Consider the following 16,440-nt stretch of genomic DNA (forward strand, 5'->3'; position numbering starts at 1 on the left):
ATCTAGTTGTCTTGATGAAACCCAAGACTCAGACTTGGAGTTAAATGTAACAGACTGTATGCTCTGGTTTGATTTGAAGTTCAGGTATGAGGGGAGGAATGCCCTGCGTGATCCATCCCAAATTTATTAAAGTTCTCTGTATTGGGTTTGGAGGCCTCAGTCCTAGCTAATATAAAGCATAACTTTATTAACTGGTTTTTTGCTTTTTGTTCCTTTTGTTCATGAAACTCCTTTGGTAATATCAAATGTTCCCTTTGTTCATGAAACTCCATTGTTGTTTTTACTGGGTATAGGATTTGGGTATTCCTCAGTATCATCACACCGTGTGACAACACTCTAATCTCACCAGTGTTTTTAATGTGTACACACATACCTGTCAGTCTAAATTTCAAAAACCAGAAAGAATGTTTGACAGAGCATCATTTTTAGGCAGTTTTGTAGCATACAGAGACAGTCAATATGAAGTACAAATTTGGGGAGACTAGGTTAAATGCTACAAAAGAAAGATTCTTATTTATGTGACGTTGATTTTTTCCCCCATCTTTGTAGGTTGCTATGGTGACAGACTATGGGGCCTTTATCAAAATCCCAGGCTGTCGGAAGCAAGGTAGGAGCCTATAACTTGAAATTCAGCCCTCTGATTCTACTCTCTGCTAACACCCCACCACCTCCTAACTATAGGCTGTACATTTTTCAGACAGTAGTTTTTCATTCGTTTTCTTTTTAATGTATAGATATGAATACAAGATGACAGTTCATTTTAAGCGGACAGAAGAATGGTGGTCTCTGACTCAGGAGGAAGGTTGGGGTATAGCTAATTGGGTTTACTTCTGAAACCAGCTCCTCCTTAGACTTCACCTGTGACCCTAGGCAAATCACTTGACTTCTTTAGACACAGGATTTGCAGGAGGGCAAGCTACCTCTGTCTGAGGCTGACAGTGAGTTTTCTAGTAGATAGCACATGAAATGAGAATAGTATTGTAAGTGGTACAAGCATATATATATATAATGTTTTAAGTTTTTTTCATAAAAAGGCATCTGTTGAACATTTTTTGAGAATCCTGTTATAAGTCTATAATCTTATTTATTTACCAAAACCATGTTAAGCATAAAAGGCAGGTTCCACAGACTGGTTGTCTGCCCAGAGTGGGCTAGGTAGTGGCATAGCCAAGACTAGAACCCAATCCTTCTGATTCCTAGCCCCTGGATCTTTCTACTATATCACGCTGATGGTAACTTCTTATGCTAAAATAAGTTAAGATTTAATTAAAGGTTTTAATTTTTTTAAAAAGTAGCCATTAAGAGTACTAGAAGAAAATGTAGAAGAATATTTCACTACATAAAAATTAAAAACTTAATTGCAAAAATCATTGTAAGCAGAGTTAAGTTGGGAAAAAGAATTTGTAGTACATATGATAAAGAACTAATACAGAAGGGGTGTTAGGAAAAGGTGCCAAGGATATGAAAAAACAACTCACAGGAGAAAAGAATATTACTTGGTACTATAGTAAAAGATACTCATTCTCAGTATGATTAAAAAGTAACTTAGACTGGTAGATTCATATAATGCGATATTACTCAACAATACAAAGGAATGAGAATAAAATATTCATACATGCAACAACCTGAATCAATCTCCAGAAATTATACTGAGTGAAAAAAGCTAATCTCAAAAGGTTATACACTTTATGATTCCATTTATAAAGCATTCTTATGTTTTACTTGAGATATGATTCACATACCACACATTTCACCTGCTTAAAGTGTACAATTCAGTGGTTTTTTGGTATATTCAGAGTTTTGTGACCATCACCACAATCTACTTTGAGAATATTGTCGTCACCCCAAAAAGAAACCCTGTACCCATTAGCTGTCACTCCAGATTCTCTGTAAGCCCCCAGCTTTAGGCAACCATTATTCTATTTTGTCTCTGTATATTTGCTTATTTTGTACATTTCTTATAAATGGAATAATGCAGTATATAGTCTTTCGTGACTGACTTCTTTCACTTAGCATGTTTTCAAGGTTCATCTGTTTTATAATATGTACTTCATTCTTTTTTATTGCCATTACAAATTAATTTATTGCAATTCCATCAGTTGATGGATATTTGGGTTGTTTCCACTTCTTTAGTATTATGAATAGTGTTGCTATAAATATTTGTGTACAACTTTTTGTGTGGCTATTTGCTTTCATTGGGTATATTCCTAGGAGTAGAAATACTGGGTCATATGGTAACTCTGTGTTCAACTTTTTGAGAAACTGCCAAACTGTTTTTCCAAAGTGACCACACCATTTTACATTCCTACCAGCAATGTATGAGAGTTCTACTTTCTTTACATCTTTGTTAACACTTGTTATTATCTTTTTGGGTATGGCCATCCTAATGGATGTGCAGGGACATCTCATTGTGGTTTGAATTTCCCTAATGGCTAATGATGTTAAGTCTCTTTTCTTGGGTTTATTGGCCATTTGTATATCTTTTCTGGGGAAATGTCTATTCAAATCTGATACATTTTGACTGTGTCGCCACCCGAATCTCATCTTGAATTGTAGTTCCCGTAATCCCCATGTGTTGTGGGAGGGACCAGGTGTAGAGAATTGAATCATGGGGGTGGTTTGCCCCATCCTGTTCTCATCATAGTGACATAAGATCTGATGGTTTTATAAGGGAAACCCCTTATAAAACCATCATTCGCTGGGCACTTATTCTCCTTCCTGCTGCCCTGTGAAGAAGGACGTGTTTGCTTCCCCTTTCCCCGTGGTTGTTAAGTTTCTTGAGACTTCCCTAGCCATGCTGAACTGTGAGTCAGTTAAATCTCTTTCCTTGATAAATTACCCAGTCTCATATGTCTTTATTAGCAGTGTAAGAACAGACTAATACAAAATCCTTTTCTCTTTTTGAGACAGAGTCTCGCTCTATTGCCCAGGCTAGAGTGTAATGGTGCAGTCTTGGCTCACTGCAACCTCTGCCTCCTGAGTTCAAGTGATTTTCATGCCTCAGCTTCCTCAGTAGCTGGGATTACAAGCACGTGCCACCACTCCCTGCTACTCTTTAGTAGAGACAGGGTTTTGCCATGTTGGCCAGACTGGTCTTGAACTCCTGTCCTCCAGTGATCTGCTCTCCTCAGCCTCCCAGAGTGCTGGGATTAAAGGTGTGAGCCACCACACCTGCCTGGTTATTTTTGGTTTTATTGTTGAGTTAGGTGTTGCTCATATATTCTGGATACTAGTCCCATATCAAATATATGATTTGCAAAGATTTTTATGTAACACACTTGAAATGACAAAATTATCTAAATGGAGAACAAATTATTTAATGGTTGACAAGGATTAAGGAGGGGAAGGAAGTAGCAATAGGAAGGATCCTTGTGGTGAGGGACCTGTTCTGTATCTTAACTGTGGCAGTGTATACATGAATCTGCACATGTGGTAAAATTACGTGGAACTAAATACATACACATACACAAACACAAATGAGTACAGGTAAAACTGGGGAAATCTGAACAAGAGCCAGTCGATTTTATCTGAGATGTTTTTTCCTATACCAACCGGTTTTCCGGTTCTCTAATTCTCTAACATCAACTGGATGTCCAACAATTCAATTCAATTCTGACACTAACTACCTGGGAGTTAGTGTCAGATTCCACATGCTTAAGGGCTCAGTCCCACATGACTGTCCTCACTTCAGATGCCAACCCCAATATTGGATCCTCAGATTACCTACACTTTTGTCTCACTTGGCTACAATTTTTGGGATTCCCAGCACTTCGCCCCAAAGTTGGTAATTTGCTAGAGTGACTCACAGAACTAAAAAAAAGCTATAGTTACTGTTAGTTTATTTTAAAGGATAAAAATGAACAGTCAGATGAGGAAGTACACAGGGTGAGACCCAAAGGGTTCCGAGTACAAAGCCTTTGTCCCCATGGAGTTGGAGTGTGTCACCCTCTTGGCACAGGGATGTATTCACCAACTCTCCAAACTCCATTGCTTAGGGGTTTATATGGAGGATCTGTTACATAGACGTGGTTGATTAAATTATTGGCCTTCAGTGATAGAGCTCAGTCTCCAGCCCCTCCCCTTCCCAGAAGTCAGAGGGTAGGGCTGAAATTTCTTTTTTTCTTTTGAGAGGGAATCTAGCTCTGTTGCCCAGGCTGGAATGCAGTGGTGCGATACCAGCTCACCGCAATGTCTGCCTCCTGGGTTCCAGCGTTTCTCCTGCCTCAGCCTCCCAAGTAGCTGGGATAACCCTATCTAATCACATCCTTGATTTCTCTGTTTCTGAAACTATCTAGGGACACACCAATAGTCACCTCATTAAGGGACTTAATGAATAACAAAAGACACTTCTATCACTCAGAATAGTCCAAGGGTTTTAGGAACTCTGCCAGGAACTAGGGACAAGGATCGTATATGTATTTCTTATACCACAGTATCAATGCCAGCATCTTGGTTGTGATAGTGTACTATAGTTTTCCAAAATGTCACCATTAGAGAAAACTGGATAAAGTGTACATAAAACCTCTGTATTATTTCTTTCTTTCTTTTTTTTTTTTTTGAGACGGAGTCTTGCTCTGTTGCCCAGGCTGGAGTGTGCAGTGGCACAATCTCGGCTCACTGCAAGCTCCGCCTCCCGGGTTCACGCCATTCTCCTGCCTCAGCCTCCCTAGTAACTGGGACTACAGGCGCCTACCACCACGCCCGGCTAATTTTTTGTATTTTTAGTAGAGACGGAGTTTTACCATGTTAGCCAGGATGGTCTCAATCTCCTGACCTTGTGATCCACCTGCCTCGGCCTCCCAAAGTCAGCTGGGATTACATGCCTGAGCCACCGCGCCCAGCCTCACCTCTGTGTTATTTCTTTTGAGTGCAGATAAATGTACAATTATCTCAAAAAATTTTTTTTCACATAGGGCAGCAAAGTTATCAAATGTTTTTAAAAAATGATTTAAAACACTCCTAAAATCGTTGAGATTAACACATATTTTAAAAGATTGCTGTTAATACCCAGTGTTAGAAATGGGCACTTTTACTCTCTATCAGGAGCATAATTTCACAGACTTTGGCAATGCCTATTAACATTTTTAGTGTGCTTATTACCCTTTAATCCAGAATTTCTTTGGAGAATTTAGTGTAAGTAGAGAATTACATAAATAATGGGCATCTGTTTTGTAGACTATGCAGATGATTAAAAGAATGACTGTATTTCTAAGACACACTTATGCCTCATCTTACCAGAAAGATGCAATGGAAGGTTTTCACACAATTCCATCACACTGCTACCTGACTGATAACAGTTGTAAAACATCATTGATTATAAGAAGCACTCCAATTTCAGAGATATTAAAGTGAGAGGAAAAGAAAGTGCCTCTTAGAATCAATGAAACAGAATAGATGTCAGTTTACTGACATGAGCCGGGAGTGGTGGCATGCACCTGTAATCCCAGCTACTTGGGAGACTGAAGCAGTAAGATCACTTGAGGCCAAGAGTTCAAGGCCAGACTGGGCAACATGGCAAGACCCCATTGATGGCAATGGAGGCCTGTCTAGAGCAGCTGCTTCAAAAATGCCAGCCATAGTGGGGCCGTGCAGCCAGGGCTGCATGTTCCATGGAGCTGGCAGGAGCCAGGAACAGCGGGATCCCTGCCCCCTTATGAGTTAGTGGGGTGGGAGCCCACCCTCGTGGGTGCAGCTGCAATCACTCAGCCCTAGCTACAGACCCAGGCATCCCTGCGCTCTTGGAGGTCCGGGAAGAGCCCTTTCCCCCACAGGCTCAGAAGTGCCTGCTCCCACTGCCTGGCCTCTTCCCGCTCCTGACTCCTGCTCTGATTTTGGAGCAAAGTTGAAGCCGAGCCTGGGCACTATTGCAGCCTGGCTGGGTTTGCGCACCTTGGGGTGGTGCTGACATGCCAGCTTCCTACCACCTCGACCCCCTCCAGACTTTGGGTGCCAGTGAGCACAAGAGGGAGGCCAAAGGGGTGCTGAGGGTGACCCATCATGGGCCTGCAGATGCCCCTGGCAGACAGGCTCCTGGGTGGAAAGGGGCAGGTCTCGGTGAAGCCCCACCTTCAAGCCAGGGATGGCCTGAAGTATAGGGGCCAGGCTCAATTCCAGGTGGAGTCTGTGGCCCAGAGTGAGAACTTAAGGTGCTTTTTCTGGGCCTGCCCATGGCTGCCCATGGACCAGTCAGCACACACTTCTGAAGACTATAAAAACCCTGGACTCAGCCAGACTTGGGCAGACACTGGGAGGACCTGCCTATGGAAATGGGTTACCCACACTGGGTCTCCTCTCTGTCGAGGGCTGCAGATGTTGGGATGACCTGCCTGCAGATAAGAGCTGCCCATTCTGGGTTTCCTCTCTGCTGAGAGCTGCACTCAACAGGTTGACCTGCCTGTGGAAAGGAGCTATCTACTTTGGGTCTCCTTAGAGCTGTACCATCACTTAATAAAGCAACTCTTTGCCTTGCTCACCCTCCAGTTGTCTGCATACCTCATTCTTCCTGGATGCAAGACAAGAACTTGGGACTCGCTGAATGGCGGGACTGAAAGAGTTATAACAGACCCAAGGGCTCCCTGAGCCAGAGCTGTGATACCCTCTTTGGGGCTTTGCGGTTTCTGGCATCTCCATGCTTCTGGGCACCACCATGTTCCCCAGAGTCCACAGTGAAAGCCGCTTGTGGTATGCCTGGTCCAGCCACAGCCTCACATGGAGCTGGTGCCTGTGCCAGCATCTGGAGCTGCCTGCCCAGCCACAGCAGCCAGTGTGCCTGGCTGTGCGCAGTGGCTGGACCCCATGCTCACTCACTCATGCCCCCTTGCCACTCCGAGCCTGGCTCGCCCTTGGCAGGAGTGGGATCTGGGATGGTAGCATGAACAGAGCGCAGCCCGCTAGACCAAGTGGATGGAACAGGCCTAGTGGCCCCAAGCAATACTGAGTGCAGCCTGCCAGGCCAAGTGGGCCGAACGAGCCCAGAAGGCCCAAGCAAAACTCGGGCAAAGGTGCTGCTGGCCACAGCAGCTTCTGGCTGGAAAAATGACACCTGAAGAATCTTGTGACACCATCTTTACAAAAAAGTTAGCTGGGTGTGGCAGCAGGAGGATCACTTGGGCCCAGAAGTTAGAGGCTGCAGTGAGCTATGATTGTGCCACTGCACCCCAGCCCTGGGTAACAGAGTGAGACCCTGTCCCTTAAAAAAAAAAAATTACTGACATGGAAAGAAGTCCAAGATAATAAAATTTGAAAACATGTTCCAGAAGACTTTGTATAACATCTCCCTTCCCTACCCTTTTAAAGCAAGTGTACATATGCCTTTATATATCTTTTTTCTTTATATATTTTAAATTATTGCCTATGTTTAGAAGAAAGGCAGGAGGAATATTTAACAGATTAACACTGGTCACCTCTGGGGAGTTGGTTTTGCTAAGGAAGGAATGTACATGGAAGAAGGACTTTGAGTTTTGGAATTTTTTTTTTTAAGTTTTTTCTATTAAAAAAAAATCCAAGAGGTGATCTTTGGATAATAAATCCTTGCCTCTAACCTTGTAGACTACTCTTCTGCAAATTACATCTTTGCTTTAGAAATGGTTTACCAGCAGTTTTCAAGCTGGCAGTCAGCAGTCTGTAATTAAGTTTCTCATTTTATGTTGGTTCGGATTGAATGACATCGAACTCTTCCTCACCCCATAGGACATTCACTTCTTTCTGTCTGAGCACAGGTTTTCTTGTTAATATACTTACCATAGCTGCCAGTGCCTGAAAGTCCCATTCTAACTTGGGCATATGTGACACTTTGGGGACTGTGTGGAATTAAAGGCCTGTGACCTTCCAGCAGTCAATCTTTAACTCACTTTATCCATACCCTGTCAGGTGATGCCTCTGATTGTGACTGACAACTTACAAGTGAATCTGTCAGTCTGACAGCTGGGCTGAGACAAGCCTCAGAGGGAAAGCTCAGGGAACCAAACAATTAGGTGGAAACTGTGAGTTTTAATCCTGAGATCTATAGGTTTATTGTATAACTTGAGCAGTTGACTTCCTTACAGTGTGTCTTAGTTTCTCTGCCCATAAAGAGGGAAGATCATTAAGTCTCAGCCTGAAAGGACTGAGTTAGAAAATAACTCTGGTCTGATCAGATTTTAACATCTTTGGCTCAGGTAGGTAGATTCTAATTTGAGCTAGTTTCCCAGATGTCCTGTTCTCAGAATACTTCAGCCACCACTGAGTTGAAGAGCCCTTCCTAATATTCAAACCTAAGCTAGATTTTCTTTCCCCTCTCATTCCAATATAACTTTCTGTGATGATGAAAATATTCTTTATGTTATGTGATTTGTTTTCTGACACCAACCAACTCCCCAATTCTCTGGACACCAACTGGGTGTCCAACGACTCAGTTCAATTCTGACATTATATATCTGGAGCTTGTGTTAGATCTCTCAAATTAAAGGGACTCAGTCCCACAAAATTGCCCTTCTTCAGATGCCAGCTGCAAGTCCTGGGCCACCTGTACTTCTGACCAATCAGCTGTAAACAGGGGTTCCATGACCACTTCCTTAGGTTTGAGACTTTGCCAGAATGGTTTACAGAAGTCAGGAAAACACTTTACAGTAGTCCCCCTTCATCTGTGCCTTTACTTTCCACGGTTTCAGTTACCCTAGGTCAACTGAGGTTTGAAAATATTAAAGAGAGCATTCTAGAAACAATTCATAAGCTTTAAGTTGCAGTTGCAGGGTGATGAAATCTTGCGCTGTCCTGCCCCATTCCATCTGGTACATGAATCGTCCCTTTGTTCATCCACACTGTGTATGCTACCCGCCCATTAGTCACTTAGTAGCTTTCTCAGTGATCAGATCGACTGTCTGCTATTGCAGTGCTTGTGTTCCAGGTAACCCTTATTTTACTTAATGGCCCCAAAGTGTAATAGTGACGCTGGCAATTTTGATATGCCTGAGAGAAGCCATAAAGTGCTTCCTTTAAGTCAAAAGGTAAAAGTTCTCGATTTAATAAGGAAAAAACGGGGACCCCTAGAGGGGAAACTGAGGGAAGGGGGAGTACAATGGTTGAAAAGTTTAACTTTGAGTACTATGCTCAGTACTTCTGTAACGTGATGATTCATATCCCAAACCTCAGCATCATGCAGTATACACAGATAACAAACTTGAACATGTACCCCTGGAATCTAAAATTAAGGAAAGAAAACGTAACCCTATCCTGTGGTTGCTAAAATCTACCCTAAGAATGAATCTTCTATGTGTGAAATTGTGAAGAAGGAAAAATTCATACTAGTTTTGCTGTCGAATTTCTAACTGCAGAAGTTACAGCAACAGTGTGTGATAACTGTTATTACATTATGCTATTATTATTATTGTTTGTTTGTTTTTTTTTTCTGAGAGGGAGTCTCGCTCTGTCGCCCAGGCTGGAGTGCAGTGGCGCAATCTCAGCTCACTGCAAGCTCCGCCTCCCGGGTTCTGGCCATTCTCCTGCCTCAGCCTCCCGAGTAGCTGGGACTATAGGCGCCCCGCTACCTCGCCCAGCTAGTTTTTTGTATTTTTTAGTAGAGACGGGGTTTCACTGTGTTAGCCAGGATGGTCTCGATCTCCTGACCTCGTGATCCGCCCGTCTCGGCCTCCCAAAGTGCTGGGATTATAGGCTTGAGCCACCACGCCCGGCCTGTTATTATTATTGTTAATCTATTTCTGTGCTTAATTTATAAATTAAACTTCACAGCCAGGCATGGTGGCTCACACATGTAATTTCAGCACTTTGGGAGGCAAGGTGGGTGGATCGCTTGAGCTCAGGAGTTCGAGACCAGCCTGGGTAACATGGTGAAACCCCATCTCTACAAAAATACAAAAATGTACTGGTCATGGTGGTGTGCACCTATAGTCCAGGCAACTTGAGGGGGTAGGATTGTTTGAGCCTGGGAGGCAGAGATTATAGTGAGCCGAGATCATGCCACTGCACTCCAGCCTGGATGACAGAACAAACCCTGTCTCAAGAAAAAGAAAAAAAAAAAAAATTAAACTTTATCTTAGGTGTGTATGTATAGGAAAACCATAGTATATATAGGATTCGATACTATTCTTTGCCAGTTTATTATAAAGGATACAACTTAGGAACAGCCAAGTAATTGAAGAGATACATAGGGCAAGGTATAGCTGGAGTGGAGTGGGGTCAGAAAAGGTGTGGTGGGGAGCTTTCATGCTCTCTGGTATGCCACCCTCCCAGCACTAGGATGTGTTTACCAACCCAGAAACTCTACAAATCTCATGTATGGGAGTTTTTATAGAACTCAGTCTCTAGCTCCCAATCCTGCTCTTCCTAGAAGTAAGACATTGGTGGGTGGGACTGAAAATGCCAGTCCTCTAAGCCAGCGTGGTGGTGAGCACCTATAGTTCCAGCTACTCGGGAGACTGAGACGGGGGGAAAGTTGAGCCCTCCAGGAGTTTGAGTCCAGCCTGGGCAACATAGCAAGATCCTGTCTCAAAACAGAAAAAGAAAGTTCCAGCCATCTAATAATCACTTGGTCTTTCTGGTGACTAGTGCATCCTGAGGCTATCAAGGGATCCCACTCTATCACCTCATTAACGTAAACGCAGGTGTAATCAAAGGGGCTTATTATGAATAACAGAATACACTCCTATCACTTAGTAAATCCCAGGAGTTTTAGAAGTTCTTTGCCAGGAAGGGGGACAAATGTATTTTTGTATTATACTACAAATGTGCTGATAAATGACTTTTTCATTTTATTTATTTCAACTAATTGAAGTTGAAAGTTAAAACAGCTACATGACTAGTGACTATCTTATTAGGCAGTGCAACCCTATACAATTATAAAGTTCTTTTTTTTTTCTGCTGTCTTCTGCCCTCCAGCACTAAACTATGAAATTTTCAGAATAGAAATTTTTCAACATTATGCTTTCAGAGTTTCTTGCTTATGATAGACGTTCAAATATAATTAGCAGTGGATTCAGTTTAGCAAATAATTATTGAGTTCTATTTTCTGATTAGCTTTTTTGGTGGGATCACAGAGGTAAGAGAAACATAATCCCTTGCTGCCCTCAGATTGCTTACAGTCTAGTGATGTAAATGAATTAGAGTGGCGTGTAATAAAAATGAGTGTTGTTGCACTTAGTGCATGGAATTGTGGAATGGTTAGGCTGTTTAGATGAGTGAGGGCATAGTATAATACCTGAGGTATAGTGGGTGGGTGTTCAGTAAATCTCACTGAATGAATGAATGAATGAATTATAGCCTCAGCTCTACCATTAACTGGCTTCTTGGCAAGTCGCCTAGTCTTTGAGCCTTAATTTCCTTATCCCTGAAATGGGAATGATGTGCGTATTTTAGGGTCTTGAGTTTTTTGACTGGGAGGACCATGTTTCATTAACCCTTGGATATATTTTTGCCTATAATATAGTAAGTGTTTAGTAAATGTTTTAGTGACTCCTTAATCCCAACAAGATAAAGGGTACTAATGTGCTATATTATTGTCATATACCATTGATTGGGAGATGAATTGACTTGAAAAATGTGGAGAGGGAATTAAGATTCCCCAAAGGTAACAATGACCTTTTGTTTTTTTTTTGTTTGTTTTTTGTTTTTTTTTGAGACGGAGTCTTGCTCTGTTGCCCAGGCTGGAGTGCAGTGGCCGGATCTCAGCTCACTGCAAGCTCCGCCCCCCCGGGTTCACGCCATTCTCCTGCCTCAGCCTCCCGAGTAGCTTGGACTACAGGCGCTCGCCACCTCGCCCGGCTAGTTTTTTTGTATTTTTTAGTAGAGATGGGGTTTCACCTTGTTAGCCAGGATGGTCTCGATCTCCTGACCTCATGATCCGCCTGTCTCGGCCTCCCAAAGTGCTGGGATTACAGGCTTGAGCCACCGCGCCCGGCCGACCTTTTGTTTTGACATTGTTCTGGCTGCAGCTGTTCTCTAATGATTTGAGATTTTCACTTCTTTCCTTTATTGCCAGTGGAAGTTATGAAAGAAATTAATGTTGAACCTAACGCAGCTGGGGCAACGGTTTTAAGGAGACTATAATGGGCTCTCTCTGTTACTCTCATGTGGTGATTGAGGAGCTAGTGCTTTCCAAGTTGTCAGGTTTGGGTTTTTTTCTGTTTTTACCAGTAGGCATTCAGATGGGACTCATTCTCTTTAAGTGTCATGTTGGGTTTATTGAACTTGATGATGGACTTGGTATGCCTCTTGGGCATTTATTTATGGCTTGATGTGAGAAATCAAGCACAGATTGCTCTGAAGAGCTCCCTTTGGTGTGGCGTGGCAAGCAAAGCATTTTTGTTTGTTTCTGTTTGATTTTGGAGCATATGCTGGAATAGAATTAGATGTGCTTTCCTCTATTTGTAGGTAAGTTCATCTTTCTCCTTTTTTTTAATTGAAAGGATAATACAGATTAATAATAAAGAAGGCCGGGCGCGGTGGCTCAAGCCTGTAATCCCAGCACTTTGGAAGGCCAAGACGGGCGGATCATGAGGTCAGGAAATCGAGACCATCCTGGCTAATACGGTGAAACCCCGTCTCTACTAAAAAATACAAAAAAACTAGCCAGGCGACGAGGCGGGCGCCTGTAGTCCCAGCTACTCGGGAGGCTGAGACAGGAGAATGGCGTGAACCCGGGAGGTGGAGCTTGCAGTGAGCTGAGATCCGGCCACTGCACTCCAGCCTGGGTGGCAGAGCAAGACTCCGTCTCAAAAAAAAAAAAATAATAATAATAATAATAATAAAGAAAAAATGGGGAAAATATTGGTATGATGTGGGAGACCTGATAAACTCATATTTGAATTGCACTTCTGTTATTTATCAGCCTTGTGATCCTGGATAATTTATATGATTTCTAGACTATTTTTTCCTATGAACCTTTGTCAAAGAGGATTAAATGAATGGATAGATGTAGTATATATAGTGAGGTACTCAAAACAAAGGGAAGGGGCCTCAAATATTTTATTTGTTGTCCTCTACCACATACACGTCATCTGACTTTTGGTGGTGTGTCCATGTTATTAATGAAGTCTCTCCCAAGAATTCAGACTGCTTTCTGAGAATGAATCTAGTCATGAATCCCCCCATACAGAGTATAGTTTCAGCCATAGATAGAAATAAACCAGGTAATTGCCTATAAAACTGACTGAAGAGATGGGAGCACTTAAGACTTAAGACAATCTGGGTGTAATTCCAGGGAAAAGGGATTGGAACGAAATTGTAATTTAGGAGACTGAAATATAGTTGATTGTATCATAATATTCTTTTTTTCTTGTTCTGTCGCCCTGGCTGGAGTGCAATTGCACGATCTCAGCTCACTGCAATCTCCGTCTCCTGGGTTCAAGTGATTCTCGTGCCTTAGCTTCCTGAGTAGCTGGGACTACAGACAAGTGCCACCAACGCCTGGCTAATTTTTGTATTTTTTAGTAGAGACGGGGTTTCACCATGTTGGTCAGACTGATCTTGAACTCCTGACTTTAAGTGATTCACCCACCTCAGCCTCCCAAAGTGCTGGGATTACAGGTGTGAGCCACCGTGCCCGTTCTGTATCATAATATTCTACTGAGGGAGAGATTATAGGAACAAGCAGGGAGTTGTCAGCTTAAAATATGGTAACCATAGTAAAAGAAAGACTGAGTGCTTGAAGTTGGCAGAGTTTATCTTGCCTTATTGAGGGCAGAAATGAATCTGATGATATGAACTGTACAGATGGATTTTTTTTTTTTCTTTGAGACGGAGTCTTGCTCTGTCGCCAGGCTGGAATGCAATGGCTCCATCTTGGCTCACTGCAACCTCTGCCTCCCGGGTTCAGGCAATTCTTCTGCTTCAGCCTCCCGAATAGCTGGGACTACAGATGCACACCACCATGCCCAGCTAATTTTTGTATTCTTAGTAGAGATGGGGTTTCACCATGTTGAGCAGGATGGTCTCGATCTCTTGACCTCGTGATCTGCCTGCCTCAGCCTCCCAAAGTGCTGGGATTATAAGCGTGAGCCTCGACGCCCAGCTGAGATGGAATTTTTTTTTTTTTTTTTTTTTTTGAGGAAGTGAGGGTCCACTAAACCTTCATGGACAAAAAAAGTATCTCAAGATGGTTGTCTCCCTTTTGTTCTGATTGCATGTGGAAGCAATTTCTGATCACTAATGTAATTGTTCAGGTATTTAATACTGAAGGCAGCAGCTGGTTTACCTAGATGAGGACTGAGAACCTTCCAGGTATAAGGAAAGTACATCTTGTATTGTAAATTATTAAGCTGGTATGTGTCTCTCTCTGAACCAGTTACTAAACTGACAATCTGGTTAATGTATTTTAGTGTATAAGCATCTGCATGCTAAAGACTCCTGCACTTATATCTACAGTTCATATCCTTCCCCTGAGCTACAGACTTGGATATGCAACTGCCTACCTGACATTTGCATTCAAGATCGAGGGCGAGGGCTAGACTGTGTCTTTTGTTTAATTCTGTATAAAGCTGTATAAGCTAAGGCCTTTTGGTAATAAGCCATTAATGTCTCAACTTTAATAATCCTGTACCCTGTTGTAACTATTTTTATGTTTCCTTTTGGTCTATGTCCATATGAGACATAGTTTCACATTATTTCATAGTGTATATATTATTTAATTATAATTTTTATGATCGGAAATAATGCATGCTCACCATAGAAAAATAGAGGGAAAAAATACAACAGAAAATGATCATTATGTGCTATTACTACTGTACGGACATAGGCACTGTTAACATTTTGGTGTATTTCTCTTTTTTTTTTTGAGATGGAGTCTTGCTTTGTCACCCACGCTGAGTGTAGTAGCACGATCCTGGGTTCAGGTGATTCTCCTGCCTTAGCCTCCCAAGTAGCTGAGACTACAGGTGCCTGCCACCACACCTGGCTAATTTTTGTATTTTTAGTAGAGATAGGGTTTCACCATGTTGGCCAGGCTGGTCTTGAACTCCTGACCTCAAGTGATCTGCCCGGCTCAGCCTCCGAAAGTGCTGGGATCACAAGCATGAGCCACCATGCCTGGCCAACATTTTGGTGTATTTCTGTGTATTTACATATGTGTACACAATTTAATATGTTGAGATTAAGATTATACTGTATATTTAAAATTTGTAGTTTTTTGCACGTAATGGACCTTAAACATTTCCCCATTAAAAAAAATTTTCTATAAACATTTAATAGCTTATTCTGTCATTCAGATGTACCACATAATCATTTTAAGTTGTTTCCAGTTTTTCACTGTTAGTGCTTCTAGACTTGTCATGTTTATCCAGGAGACAGCTACCAGTACCAAAAATAAAATAAGTAAAATAAAATAAAAAATAAAATAATAAAGCAGAATAAAAAAATAAAATGCCGGGCGCAGTGGCTCATGCCTGTAATCCCAGCACTTTGGGAGGCCGAGATGGGTGGATCATGAGATCAGGAATACAAGACCAGCCTGACCAACATAGTGAAACCCCGTCTCTACTAAAAATACAAAAAATTAGTCAGGTGTGGTGGCAGGCACCTGTAATCCCAGCTACTCGGGAGGCTGAGGCAGGAGAATCACTTGAACCCGGGGGGTGGAGGTTGCAGTGAGCAGAGATTGCGCCAACTGCACTCCAGCCTGGGCGACAGAGTGAGACTCCATCTCAAAAAGATAAATAATAAAATAAAATACATATGTATGTGTGTATGTGTGTGTATGTATATAGTTTACTCTCACTAACTTTCATGTACTCTGAACACCCATGAAAATTCAGTTGTAGCATAAAATACATTTATAGCATAAAAGCAAAATATTTCAAATTAACTTGCTTAAGCTACGTAAAGACAAAGTTCATTTGAAATATTTTGTCATTTTTTCACTGGTTATGTGAAAAACCACATAACATACTTACACACTTTGGAATCAAGTGAGAGAAGGACAAGTTTTGATGCCATTATTTCTGTGTGGTACTCCAGTAAATAGACTTTCTGTTTTAGGGAAGAAGGGTAGTGTTCCCTCAAGTATATTAGGTTCAACATTAATTTCCTTCATAACTTTCATTAGCAATAGAGGAAAAAGATGAATTTTAACCAGTAGAGGACGGTTGCAGCCCAAAATAAGTCAAGGTGAAGGGTTTCCCCTTTATGGGATCTGAATTTCCTCTTCAAACTTTAAAATTAGGCTATTTGGCTCATTACATCGTAGGGGAAAAAAAGTAAAACCCCATTTGCATGAATTTCACCCAATTTGGAGATTATGTGTTGATCTAAAAATAAAAACATAATGTATATAAAACATTTTAGAGGCCCCAGAATTGTTTAGATAGGTAGGCTATCAACCTCCAGAATCAGCTTATGTAGGTATGAGAGATGTAGTGATGATGGATAGAGAAAGTAGTGGCTCCCAGGAGGAGCTCTAAACAGAAAGGGCAGGTACTTTGAGTTGTAGGCATGTGAAGGCATCCATGTGCATCT

General features: G+C 41.9%; 1 protein-coding gene across 6 annotated transcripts in view; it reads left to right on the forward strand.

Annotated features, from left to right (window-relative positions):
- The window catches only part of ZCCHC17 (zinc finger CCHC-type containing 17), a 71,598-nt gene that overhangs the window by 23,325 nt on the left and 31,833 nt on the right, over positions 1 to 16,440 (forward strand). For 5 of the 6 annotated variants that reach the window (XM_010353678.2, XM_010353686.2, XM_030942517.1 and 2 more), the window contains one exon: positions 550 to 607. The exons of the other annotated variant lie outside the window; for it this stretch is intronic. In XM_010353678.2, the coding sequence (XP_010351980.1) occupies positions 550 to 607 (58 nt within the window). The remainder of the gene's footprint in view (positions 1 to 549; positions 608 to 16,440) is intronic. 6 annotated transcript variants of the gene reach the window in all.

Source organism: Rhinopithecus roxellana, chromosome 12 (assembly GCF_007565055.1).
Source record: "Rhinopithecus roxellana isolate Shanxi Qingling chromosome 12, ASM756505v1, whole genome shotgun sequence".
NCBI classification, from domain to species: Eukaryota; Metazoa; Chordata; class Mammalia; order Primates; family Cercopithecidae; genus Rhinopithecus; species Rhinopithecus roxellana.